General features: G+C 40.0%; 2 protein-coding genes across 2 annotated transcripts; both read left to right on the forward strand.

The window, feature by feature from the left end:
- Positions 1-1,619: 1,619 nt before the first annotated feature.
- Positions 1,620-6,913, forward strand: LOC139740165 (retinol dehydrogenase 12-like). The gene is made up of 5 exons (XM_071650753.1): positions 1,620-1,833; positions 4,647-4,889; positions 5,496-5,705; positions 6,210-6,408; positions 6,706-6,913. The coding sequence occupies exons 1-5, from the start codon at positions 1,620-1,622 to the stop codon at positions 6,911-6,913; spliced, it is 1,074 nt and encodes a 357-aa protein (XP_071506854.1).
- A 2,752-nt stretch (positions 6,914-9,665) lies between these two features.
- Positions 9,666-13,573, forward strand: LOC139740166 (retinol dehydrogenase 12-like). The gene is made up of 5 exons (XM_071650754.1): positions 9,666-9,867; positions 10,924-11,166; positions 12,252-12,461; positions 12,919-13,117; positions 13,366-13,573. The coding sequence occupies exons 1-5, from the start codon at positions 9,666-9,668 to the stop codon at positions 13,571-13,573; spliced, it is 1,062 nt and encodes a 353-aa protein (XP_071506855.1).
- The last annotated feature ends 84 nt before the right edge of the window (positions 13,574-13,657 follow it).

The raw sequence follows: 13,657 nt of genomic DNA on the forward strand, positions 1-13,657 counted from the left end.
TATAAATAAGCATAAATGATCTAAAGTTCCTCATTTTAATACAAGTGTTTACTAATTAAATAGTCTGACAAATTTTTCGCTTTTTCGATAGAGATCATTTTTGGTAAAGAGTTCAGCAGCATTTATCATTGGGGCGATTTGTTTCAGAGTAGATTTATTTAAGGCTCCATATACACAAGTGTATATACTGTATACTCTAATTGATTTTCTTTACACCCTGTCACCACGTTTACCATAGAACAGAAGGTATTCATTGTAATTTTGTTTTTCAGAAGTAGGGAGAGCACTGACGCGACTCAACGACAGTATCGACAGGCGTTTGACTTTACACAGATACTGCCAGATGCTGAATAAAGACTAGTTGTGAAAGCGGAATTTCTCATGAATGAATAATGAAGCATTCAAACCCTGGCTATTGTTCAGGACCATTGTCAGGGTGTTAACCACATACTCCCATACACACCCATGGACCCGTGTGCAAAGTGAAATTTTGTACAGAGGGTTGAAAATAGAGCAAAGTCTGGAACCTAACTGTGAAATTAATCATGGATTTCATGAAACTTATTTATGCTTTCATATTTAAACCACCTTCAACCAAATTGTACACTTGTCAGCTATCACTCATATCAATGACAGTGTTATCTGATATCTAGTTTTTGAATTATTAAGAATCAAAAGTGGGAAATGTTTTTTGAAACACCTAGTATTAGTGTGAAAATACATCAACAGTACTTTGCCTTGTAGACAGGAGCCAGTTACTAGTACATGTGTATTCTGTTTTTGTTCGTTTTTTGTTTCTTTGGTTGGTTGTTGTTGATGTTGATGTAGATGTTGTAGTTGTTGTTGTTGTTGTTGTTGTTGTTGTTGTTGTTGTTGTTGTTGTTGACATGGTGATACGATTTATTAAAGACATAAAGGCCCAGACGACAGGTAGCTCTTAAAGTGTAAGCAAACCTTCCCTGTAGCTAAATGTAAAGAGCGGATAAAAGACTGCAATGCTGTTAGCTAGCAACCTGCTTGATTTGAACAAAGAGGGTCCACGTGATAAAAGAGTTCAGTCTTTCCATCCACTATACAATAACGTTCCCATATCACTTTCTGTACAGTGCTCTTCTTAGCCTTGTGGATAACAAGTGAATGTATGGAGATAACTGAAATAATTATATTTAATTCCTTCACGTGTGTGTGTGTGTGTGTGTGTGTGTGCGCGCGCGCGCGTGCGTGTGTGTGTGTGTGTGTGTGTGTATGTGCGTGTGTGATTGGATCAGCACTTCCCGTTCCGCGGCCCCTGCATCATTAACACCTATCGATTCCAGCATCTTTTATCATCTTTAGAGCTCCCTATCCACAACGAGGTCGCCCTGGGAGTCTCCAAAGGCCGATATCTCGATCGTCCTCCTCATCTTTCATTTTTCTCTGCAAATATTAGTTGAAAGCCTGTAAACTGTGAATTTAAGGACGCGGTAGACTAATCTGTGTAAAGTGCGGCTTATCAGGAGGAATGTCCATTCGAAATCGTCATCATGGTCAGATAATGATAGTACATTGTACATGTACTGCGTCTTAACTCACAACGGACCCTGTGAAGCTGCGCTTTGTCCACAAGCTTCAGATTTGCAATGGAGGCGGTCAAAGACGCACTTACCCACTTCCGAGAGGTCGTAGAGCGGGGAATAGAGGATTTCCACGCCGCTCCTTTACAGGTTCGCATCGCGGCAGGTGCTGTCGGATTTCTCGTCGCTTCGTACGGGGCGTACTGGGTGTGGTTCTACGGAGGGACCCGGCGTGTTAGGAGCAAGGCTCGTCTCGATGGGAAAACTGTCATCATTACAGGTAAGATACAGATCGGATAACAGGCCTCATGAAAACTGATTTCACTCAAAATACAGTATAAATCTACATGCGTCTTGGAAACCTTTTACCATCGCAAGCATTTTCGGTTGAATTGTGGGATTCATATGAACCTTATTCGATGGTGAGTTTAGCAGAAAAGTTGTAGGCCTGTAATACGGCAGACCGACCATTTGTTGTAAACCTGAAATGAGAATCTACCTCAAACTCACAGAAATATCAACGCAGTTACGCTTAAATTGAGAAATCTTTGACGATCTCTTCAAAACTTTATAAGACTTTCAAAGTTCTTTTTTTAATTAGTGTCGTCAATGCTAGATAAAAAGGCTTCATCAACTCGTGATATCACAGTGGTATCGATAATGAAACCACACAGAGTTTTACAAAACAAAGTTTTCTCCTGTTAGCAACATAATGTCGGAATGATGTGCTTGGTCATTAGAATAGAAAACTCAATATACAAACATTGTATGTTGTATTCTCTTTGTATTGTCTGTCTGCTGTGCCACTATTGTGACATCACAATGGTTGTATCCATTTCATCCAGCGATGGCGACGAAGAGATTTTGCCAAAACTTAAACAATTCCTTTGAACAAATTCCTGAGCGAACTGTCCGCTTTCTCCCTAACTTAAATGCGATGTGTTCTACTAGAAATTAGTTATAGGATAATGCTTATTCAAACAAATTGTCAAACACGAGCTCTGCGTTTACAAGGAGGTGGATGGCCTAGCACCTAATCGGTTTCATCAAGAAGTCCTTGGTGTCTGTAGCTTATTTCTATAACAGTCGTAACGAACAATTGATACATGAAGACGAGCAGTCAGGGAATGAAACCATTGAGCTCCATGTAGAAAAGACGGAAGAACAGTTGAATAGTCTGGTTACGTAATGCGTCTATTTACTCGCTAAAGTTAACAAACATTCCATTGGAATGGGGAGGACTCTACATCTCTTTGGCGCACGCATGGAACTCTATGGTACACTGAGCTGGTACGTAGGGTATACTGTACATGACTCGGGAATTCATTCCACAAAATTCGACGTTAAAAGAAAAAAAAAGCCGAGTTTTAGATCTGCCGTCTGCACAAACGGAAGAAAAAGAGTTACCAACACAAATGCGCACACACAAAATCTTTAAACGTTGTCCTCAATTCAAAGCTGGCCAGCTACCATTTGATTATGAGAACGCGTCAAACAATAACAATATTATACGTACAAACAGTATAGGCCTACATGTATATGTGTAAGTGATACTGTCATGCAATGCAAGTCATACTAGGGAAATCATATGAAATACGTCAGGAGTCACGTAACGTTTACCCGAGTTCAGTTGGGTGGGGGGGGGGGGGGGGTAGGTCAAAGTCTCTCCCACCCCCCCCCCCCCCACCCCCCACCGGCTCAGACTGAAAAAATCTAAGAACGGAAGTTTTGGAAAGTCACATTTTTTTCTTTGTGCGTGTGTGTGTGTTTGTTTTTTAAGAGCATCAACGGGCGTGGGGAGGGGCTGCAACCCTCTCAGCCCCACCCCCATCGTTACGCGGCCCCTGCATATTATTCCGTGAAAATTAACTGTGACTTCTCTAAGAAATTTCTGAAAGGAATCGTCGATGGATACAGATTTTCTGGTCATACTGGTGGACAGAGTAAAATTTTTCCCATTCTTGAGATTTATCTTCTGTTAAAGTTCAACGACACTCTTGATTCCATGTATGTGTATGTTCAGTATAAGCCCCTTCACCAAAATGTTTATGTATGTTTGTGTGTCTGTGTAAACATGTATTGATGCTCAAAATAGAAGTTTGCGGCTTGTGTTCTGCTAAAAGTGGAGTTGAAAAAAAACGTTATCTGGTCAAATTACATAGTTGTACTTTGACCTCGTCATATCACTATAAAGGATCAATATTTGCTCAGCACTGCAGAAGATTCGTCATGTCTTATTAGATAAGACTACTAATGGATTCAGAAATAGTCCAGCGAATCCCTGAAAAGAGCAATCAGCACCAAAACCAAACACTAGTTGGCTTTAAAAGATTATATCAATGAATGAAACAGACAGAGTAATAAAGATTTCGTCGAATTCGGACCTAAAATAGGAAGAAAGTTGTAAGATTTTTTTAAATTCACAGCGTTTCCGCAAAGCAGCGAAATCTGTCATTACCCCAAACATAGTCTTCATTATTTCATTCTCTCTCACGATTCTTCACAAAATTGTATTCTTTAGCATGAAATCTGTAAGGTATTGTTATCTGATATTGATCATTGTAGTTCTTAGTAGCCAAATAACGACGAATTTTAGTTGCTAAATCAAGACCAAAACATGATCTTAATCACAGTTTTGTTTTTGTTATGAAAATAAAAGGGAGAAAGTGATTACTTCATAGCCTATTCTGATTTCAGCGTCTTTGGTGAATCATGTGGACTTCTACAACTTTCTCTTCTTATGTTCAATTTTTAAGAAGCTTTTTGAATTCTGTTCATTTGATTTTGTTCTGGTTATCAAAAGATTTGAACGGAGGGTTCTTCACACGGTATTTTGTGCATCATTAAGTAATAGACTGAAGAGAGGCTTCTTGCAACAATCGGGTGTAATTTTTGTAGAGGGTATGATAAAAGTGGTTATTTTACTCTGTTAAGTTGATTAAAACTCAACACAGGCTTGGTTAAAATTCAAACACAAATACATTATACTCACAGCAGGATGGAAACACTGTGTAATGTTTGTATTTATTCCTTTGCCTTCAAAAGAATTTTAAACTCAAATATTAGATGTGATCGAATATCATATCTCATCAGGTGCCAATGCTGGTATTGGACGGGAGACGGCCGTGGACCTAGCCAGCCGAGGGGCGCGGGTTATCATGGCTTGTCGCAACCCGACCAAAGCCCAAGCAGCTCTGGCAAAGGTCCGCCAGAGATCAGGAAGCGACAACGTGGTCTTCAAACAGGTGGACACGTCTGACCTCAAGTCGGTTCGAGCTTTCGCTGATCAGATCTTGAAGGAGGAGGACCGACTCGATATCCTCATCAACAACGCAGGTGAATAAGAGCAGAAAAGGCAGCAGGATGCAGCGAAAAGGCAGCCACTCAGAAATAAATCTTAATATAATATCGATCCACATTCTTTTCACCTTACCTCACGGAACTAAAGAATAGCATTTTTCTCGTTTGTGTCTTGTTTACATCACCAGTAAATCAAAGTTATTAAATTGCATTTTGAGGATTGTACTGCAGTGAACGTGGATGTTTCTTCTGTTGCCCCGTAAGACAATAAATTTGATAATTATTTCTTTTTAATACAACATAATAATCAATGTTGATCAGTGACATTATTTTCTCACAAAATTTTGTTTGTTTCTTTATATTTCCATCTGAGAAGATGGCTGGATAGCCCATATTCAGCTATGCTAAGCTGGTCTTCCATGGGGTCCAGTTGGAATGTGAGGCGGGACCACTTCACCGGGTTAAACACCCTGCTCTTTGCGATGAATGAATGAAGCGGGATCTTTTACGTGCAAGAGTAGTGACTCTCTCACACATGGGACCTCCTTTTTATGTCCTATCCGAGGGACATTTTCATTCTGAGAATAGAAGAAATTAATTAGGAATGTCTAATGCAACTTGTTAAATACACTTATTTGTCAGGAATTGGCGGGACAAAGGACAGCGTGACTTCTGAAGGCTTTGATATCGTCATGGCAACGAACCACGTGGGTCACTTCGTTCTCACCATGGCACTCCTAGACATGCTGAAGAAAAGCGCCCCCAGTCGGATTATCAACGTTTCGTCCATCGCTCACGGCTGGCTCTCTTCCAAAGCAGCAGATGTTGATTACAGAAACAAGTCTGCCAAGGGTAAGAATAAAACGAAGGTTTTGTGATATTTAACGAAACATTTACAGACTCATAAACAGAGTTAATATGAAAGATGGATCTGTCCATATGTCCCCTGGTACATATAATATTCCATTTAACTACGAGTGTAACGAAGTTTACTAATGCCCCTATACCTATTTAGACAGTGTCAATTCGTCTTCGTAAAACAGACGACGTCTTAAGGACGTATGATCTTATTTTGTATCATGTCTATTGTGATAAAGCAGTCGAAACGTTTCATTCAATCTCTTGCATTAATCATATTCCCTGATACGAATACATGTCCATGCGTCAGATGCCCCCATTAAGGTTGTGTTTCTAAAAGAACTGCACCTTCTGCGATGTAGCGATTATGAATTCGTTGTTGACTGGTACGCGAATAGTTTGCGTCACGTATAGGTATGATGAATAAGAGATTAATGACATAGCAGAAGACATGACTGACTCATTTTTTACTCGTGTTGCTTTTCTTGCACCACGCAGGTATCGTGGGATTCGATTTGTACTGTAGAAGCAAGCTGGCCAACGTTCTTTTCGCCAAAGAGTTAGGGCGCCGCCTGGCGGGCACCGGAGTGACTGCCTTTTCGCTGCATCCTGGATATATTTATTCCAGTATCTGGGAAACATCTTGGTCATCCAGCGGAAAGAAATTCATCTACTATATGTTTCTTCCCTTCCTTAGGTAGGTCCTTAATATCATTTTGATGTTGTTGACGAGTGTCTTAGATTGAAATGAATGTGGGTTACAAAACTTCAGACAACTGCCTTGCGTCTTCAACTATCATCAGGCGTATATTTATTGTGTATATTGTACATGTTATCATTTGATAGAATAAAATTAGTCTAATTCACTGTTAAAGGTTATCTCCGCTGGATCAAAAGCTCTCTCTTATTCATGACCTCTGTTCTCTGTGAATCAGGGACTTGGCTAACAAGCTGCCTTTGCCTGTAATATTGCAATGTATCTTTACACACACAGTTTCTTTGCGTTGAGCGAGAAGGACGGAGCCCAGACAACGATCCACTGTGCCGTCGACGAATCGGTCACACAACATAGCGGTGGATATTTCTCAAACTGTCAGCTGGCCAAGGAGTCTAAGAAGGCCAGGGACACGGCGCTCGCCAAACAACTCTGGGACGTCAGCTGCGAAGCGACTGGCATCGACCCTAACCATCTTCCGGGTTGAGAACGATATGCATAGGAACATTTCACAGAATTCGCCTAATTGAAGCGGGTAGCTTCCGACAATTTTTTTTAAAAACATGATAACAGTTTTAAGTCCAGTCAAATTGATGACTGAAATGACATGGTCGATTCTTCTTTCTATATTTATTGACAACCTCCGTAAGATAAATTGATTTAACATTTATTGTCCTTTTATTGCCATTTAAAATCGCTTGAACAATCCGGCAGATAGTTTCATAACAGATAAAACTTGAATTTCTTTAGAGCACATTTTGAGATAGACCGTGCTATTTCTTGCTCTCTCTCTCTCTCTCTCTCTCTCACTCCGTCCAAACCATCATCTGGTACCCGGATGTCGGGTGCCCAAGTACTATACATGTATTAAATTTAAATTTAAAATTAAAATCGAAGGTTCTGTGCTAACTGTTGAATATCTGATTTACATTTCCCAGTTTCCCAGTTTTTATTTTAATGTAAAACGAACCATGTAGAAACATACGTATACATTTCTACAATGATCAGAATTACGATGTCCTCCTTATACCCGTTTGGAATAAGTTCCCCTCTGTCAACGTCCACCTGCCACTAGCGGCCTGTATAGAAATAGAGTTATTCCCTTCTGTATAATAGCCTCTTCCAGGTGGATACTTTCACTGTGTTGTTCACTATGTATGTGACACCAGTATACTATCTGTCTACCTTTATTCTCGGTCGTATACCTTTACAAAATCGCTCGATGATAATAAAGAGTTGTGTGATCAACGTTTTGTTTGTCATTTTATTGTATTTGATTAATGCCTTGCTATGTGCATCAGCTGGAATCATTAAACTTCCTTCCGTCGAATCTACTCGTCTGCTCGTCGCTCATGTACTCGCTCATTTTCCTATCAATGGCAATATCCCAACGTATTCAGTGTTGTTCCAGAGAACATTACAACTTTTTAGTTGTTTTTTTTTTCGCCAACAGACCCAACCGTTCCTTTTCTTATCTCTCTCAGACATCAGTAGGCCTATATCTGATATACAAAAAAAGCCAGAAAACAAAACAAAACAAAAGGAGAAAATGAGTGTAAATTCACTCCACAAATAAAAAGAAAATAGAAATAAAGGTAAAAAGTTTCAAAATAATAACATCTACTCCGGATGGATATAAGCATGTAATTTTAAGTTTAAATCAAAATTCTCACAGGTCAAAGGTATTGTGAATTTCGTGAATTTTGACTTGCACAATATAATCCGCATTAATTATGTTTATATCCATCAAGGTAGAATTTTGCTCCAACTCAGCCATTTTTCAGCTACTGCGAGATGTAAAAACATCTGTAGCCTCTGCACAAGATGAGACTAGCTGTCGCATGAGCCGAACATCACCTTTAAGTCAACCTCGGGTCATGTTTTAAAGCCTTCATATTACCGTCTCGCGATGGCGGATTTTCGTAAGGTCTTTTAAATAATCTTGAACAAGACAATCGACCTGGATGCCAACTCACGAATGGTCTGCAAACGCTGCCGATAGACTCTCGTACGGCTTCCTTACGATGGCATCACACTATCCCGAAATTGACAGGAGATGGCATACGAATATGGACATTTCACTTTCTTGCGATGTTGGCCCAACGTCGATCAAAAGCCAGTAAGAAGCTGAAGAAAGTACGATACCTACAAAAGTTCACAAAATGGCACCCAAAATACTGAAAAGTCTATCCGTACGATAGGACTACAGAAGGAAACACGATGCATGGCTACACGAAGATTGAGCCACCGCTCACGACTTTGCGCTGGAGCTTGAGGAACTCCACCGGCGGTCATACAATGGCTTACAATGCCCCCACGAATGACCCAATATTTATACGATCAGAGCTGAATCAAAACATTTCCTTTATAGGGAGTCCCTTTTTGCTCAATTTCGGGACAGTGTACGTGAAGAGGCTCTCTCCCGAGAGAGTCGGAGATCGCCAAACGCAATGCACTAGCTTCTCCCATCCCATCATGCAGAGGACTTTGAGCCATGCGAAGCTTACTAGCTGTTTGATAAAATTATATATACACACATTCATGCATAATTATAAAGATACATAGATAGATAATAATGCACATGTCATCACGTTTTTAATTGGATCTAACATCTCAAAGACACCAATTCGTCTATTTTATCTTGTAGGAAATATCAAATCTATAAGTAACTACGTTGTATTATGACACAAGATTGTGCATGTGTGTGTGTGTGTGTGTGTGTGTGTGTGTGTGTCAGGTGGCAGTCGGAAACTACAAAGTGTATGTTTATTGAAATGAACGCAGAAGGTTGCAGGGTACATATGACGTTGGTTTCATGAACATAAACTAAAGTTGTTAAAACATGAAATTAATCAGAGATTGGCCGAATAACAAACTTGGTTAACGCAGGGTAGTCAACGTCATAGATTATAATATACGACGTATTTTGTCGTCTAGTTCTGAACTGAACTGTTGAGGTGTCACGTAGGCCTACTCATAAAACGGACTCTAGACTTGATGAGTTGAACAGCAGGGCAGCGTATGTGATCATGATTTCCATGATTGGAATAGAAAACTATTCACACGTTATTAAAACTGTTGTAATAAGCAGGTGAACTGCAGGTTGTCACGTATTAAAGGTGTCTAACATTAGCACGTACCTTTGAATAACTCCTGCAGCTGGCAATACGCAAAAAAGAGGAAAACACAAAGCACAGTGTCATCATTAAACCTGGTTGATAGTTGGATTGCATCTCATTATGGATCTTGTCAGAGACACACTTTCTTACTGCTCAGAGTTGGTTCATCGAGTCACGAACTGGTTGCAAGTCGCTCCATTATCGGTTCGCATTGTCGGATTTCTCGTCGTTGCGTACGGGGCGTACTGGGTTTGGTTCTATGGAGGGACTAGGCGTGTTAAGAACAAGGCTCGTCTCGATGGGAAAACTGTCATCATTACAGGTAAGATACAGGTCGGAGAACAGGCGTCATGAAAACTGATTTCACTTGAAATGGAAATCTACGCGAGACACTTTAAGATCACACTATATTTTAAAGGTAAAATATTAGACTAATCAGTGATCATGATAATAAAAGAGACTGTATAACAAACGCTAAAAATCATCATCAGACATCAATCTGTGACACGATCTGACAATTATGATATGTCATTATGATAAAAAAATATTAGCATAATATGTTGAATCACCAATATATATTCTATTTTATTGTGTATAATCATTATACCACTATTGTGGCATCCACGAATAGTTGAGACCGCCTTATCCAGCGTTGAGGGCGCATGCATGGATTTAATCAAAACTTAAATTGGAATTCTGCACCAGATCAGGGAAGTAGGAAGATTTCCATCTCCCTGACGTGATCAAAGTTCCTGTAAGAAGGCCTAGTGATGTCTTATAAGCACAACAACGAAAATTTGACCAAAATCAGATAAAGATTAGGGTAGCTATAACATTGCAAAGTCTCTCTAATTTTTGTTGAACACATCTCGAATAGTCTTTTAATATGAATACGACAATGAATGAGCTGATAATATAACTTCACTCTTACCAATCAGCAGGGGAAAATCAATTTTTTCCTATCAAAGTGTAAAACAGTGTTATTCCTGGCTGACTCACTTTAAAATGACGATCAGTCATATAAATCTTGACTTGAGACTGTTGTCGCATACCAGAGTTTGTTAGTACAAACAAAAATGGAACATTTTAAGATTTTGTGTACAAACTATACAAGTTGCCAGGAGATCACATCAACTCGCTCATTAATTTTGCATATTCATAACTAACTGATCAAAGAGTTGTAAAGGATACAATAGAGGAAATTATTTCACCCTGGTTTTGCTTATTAAACTCAACACAGGCTTGCTTAAAGTTCAGATACAAGTAAGTAGCTTACTCAGAGCAGACTAGAAACAGTCTATCATGTTTGTATTTAGTCCCTTGCCTTCAAGAAAATTTAAACCATGAACATTTGATGTCATCAACAAATATATCTCAGGTGCCAATGCTGGCATCGGACGCGAGACTGCCGTGGACCTAGCCAGCCGAGGGGCGCGGGTTATCATGGCTTGTCGCAACCCGACCAAAGCCCAAGCAGCTCTGGCAGAGGTCCGCCAGAGATCAGGAAGCGACAACGTGGTCTTCAAACAGGTGGACACGTCTGACCTCAAGTCGGTTCGAGCTTTCGCTGATCAGATCTTGAAGGAGGAGGGACGACTCGATATCCTCATTAACAATGCAGGTAATAATAAATGAAATCTCTTCGCATTATATGTAACAATCCACTTTCTTTGCCTTATATGGGACAAACAAACAGTAGCAACTTTTTTGTGTGTGTGAGTAGTTTAATATTCCTTCGCCAGGAGATCAAGGAGGCAGCAAGTGCTTTATCCTCCTGCAAACATGGCAAAAGTAAATAAAATTGTAATTCAACAAGAACACTAGACTGTGGTTGAACTTGGACAAACTAAAAACAAAAACAAACAAAAAACGTTTGAAGCACTGCTCCGACGAAAATACGGAGGTGATTGCAACCAAATGCAATGCAATGATGACAGAAACTGTAAATGACTTTCTGGAGAAACACCGCTGGAAGAGTCAACCCTGGACTACAGATGAGATCCTGGAAATGTATGAAAAAAGAAGAAAATCAAAGGAAACCAAAAACACAACAGACACTACAGTGATATCAGCAAAAAAAAAAAAAATTAGGAAAGGAATAAGGAATGTCAGAAAAATGGATAAAAGATCTGTACTCAGAAGTATAAGTCGGTATCAGCATAAACTACAAAAAAGTTGTGACAAAACTCACCCAACAAAGACAGGCGAGGGTCGATATACCATATTGGACAATTACAAGTAGTACATTGTATCGACAGATGGACAGAGTCGACAGAGTCAGGCTGCTGCGCATTAATCTTTTTACAAACACCAGATTCAGGGAGACTCAGATGTCCTGACGTGCCAGGAATAATAATTGTCGAATGACGATTATTACCAAATTCTACGTAAAGAAATCCAGAAAGCACTACGGGGAAGGAGCACCACTGAAAAGGTATTCAATCTGTGTTGACTTCTGTGTGAAAAGTTCAGTTCAAAGGGCCAAGGGAAGGCAAGACAAGTGAAGACGATTTACTCGGGTTGTTTCTCTCTTTTTTTAGGGGAGGGGGAATTCCCGAACATAATGAACTACTTGTATTTGGTCATGTTGCTTATCAGTGATTTTTTTTTACCTTTTCACCAGCATTGAAATACGTTATAAGGGTATGAAGGAATTCACTTGGAATGTCTAATGCAAAAATTATTTTGAATACATTTATTTGTCAGGAATTGGCGGGACAAAGTACAGCGTGACCTCTGAAGGCTTTGATATCTTCATGGCAACGAACCACGTGGGTCATTTCGTTCTCACCATGACACTGATTGACATGTTAAAGAAAAGCGCCCCCAGTCGGATTATCAACGTTTCGTCCATCGCTCACGGCTGGCTCTTCTCTAGAGTAGCAGATCTTGATTTCAGAAACAAGTCAGCTAAGGGTAAGGGGTCGAAGCTGATTTTGTGATTTTCAATGAGTCGTTAACGAATTGATAAATAGTCCCCTTTGTGTTTGTGATTCTGTAACTGTATTCCATGTAGGTACGAGTGTAACATGAGTTTAAATTGCCTCTTGGTAAAAACAAACGGCATGGGGGGGGGTATGATTTTCTTCTTGTATGCCTACTGAGGAGGAGTAGTCTAAACGTTTAATTCTGTCTCCTGTTTAAATCATGTAGAATGAGACGTACAGCTGTCAATACGTTCACCTGCTCACAAGTTACGTTGATAGGCCTATAGTCAGAACGGCGCCTTCGGTAACCATTAAGAATGTTCAAGTGACTAAACAACGAGCAGTCTACGTCACAATATAAAGAAGAATAGATTGCTAACATTTTCGGAAGGAAACATGTCTTGTCCATTGTTACTCGTGTTAATATTTTTTATTGAATCTCGCAGGAGTCTTTGAATTCGATCTATACGGTAGAAGCAAGCTAGCCAACGTTCTTTTCGCCAAAGAGTTAGGGCGCCGCCTAGTGGGTACCGGAGTGACTGCCTTTTCGCTGCATCCTGGATATATTTACTCCAGCATCTGGCAAACATCCTGGACAACTAGCGGACAAAAATTTATGTACTATCTGTTTCTTCCCTTCCTTTGGTAAGTCGTTCATGGGATTTTGGTGAAAAATGCTTGAGACTTAAAGGAACATGAGTTACCAAACTTCCGAGAACTGCTTTGTGTCTTTAACTATCATCAGACATAAATAATTTGCACATGTCATCCTCTGTCTGATAGATCATATTCTAATTCAGTTCGTCTATATCTGCGACCTCCGTTCTTTGACCTTGACTTGGATAACAAGCTGCCTTTGCCAGTAATATTACACTGTATCTTTGAATACACAGTTTCTTTGCGTTGAGCGAAAAGGACGGAGCCCAGACAACAATCTACTGTGCCGTCGACGAATCAGTTACACAGCATAGCGGTGGATATTTCTCAAACTGTCAGCTGGCCAAGGAGTCTAAGTTGGCTAAGGACATGACCCTCGCAAAGCAACTCTGGGACGTCAGCTGCGAAGCGACTGGCATCGACCCTAACCATCTTCCGGGTTGAGAATTGTGTGATTAGAAACCTGCGAATATATTTTATGTATGAATACTTCAGTGTTCGCCCAAATGAAGAGGGTTGGCTAGCAAT

This window comes from Diadema antillarum, unplaced genomic scaffold (assembly GCF_040938485.1).
Source record: "Diadema antillarum isolate AM-2024a unplaced genomic scaffold, OU_Dant_1.0 seq00000839_RagTag, whole genome shotgun sequence".
In the NCBI taxonomy this organism is placed as follows: Eukaryota; Metazoa; Echinodermata; class Echinoidea; order Diadematoida; family Diadematidae; genus Diadema; species Diadema antillarum.

Bases quoted from the DNA above. Each gene is read 5' to 3' on its own strand.
- LOC139740166 (XM_071650754.1), top strand. From the start codon at position 9,666: ATGGATCTTGTCAGAGACACACTTTCTTACTGCTCAGAGTTGGTTCAT. The intron at 9,868-10,923 runs GTAAGATACAGG...AATATATCTCAG, and splicing joins GAAAACTGTCATCATTACAG to GTGCCAATGCTGGCATCGGA. The intron at 11,167-12,251 runs GTAATAATAAAT...TTTATTTGTCAG, and splicing joins TATCCTCATTAACAATGCAG to GAATTGGCGGGACAAAGTAC.
- LOC139740165 (XM_071650753.1), top strand. From the start codon at position 1,620: ATGGAGGCGGTCAAAGACGCACTTACCCACTTCCGAGAGGTCGTAGAG. The intron at 1,834-4,646 runs GTAAGATACAGA...ATATCTCATCAG, and splicing joins GAAAACTGTCATCATTACAG to GTGCCAATGCTGGTATTGGA. The intron at 6,409-6,705 runs GTAGGTCCTTAA...TTACACACACAG, and splicing joins ATGTTTCTTCCCTTCCTTAG to TTTCTTTGCGTTGAGCGAGA.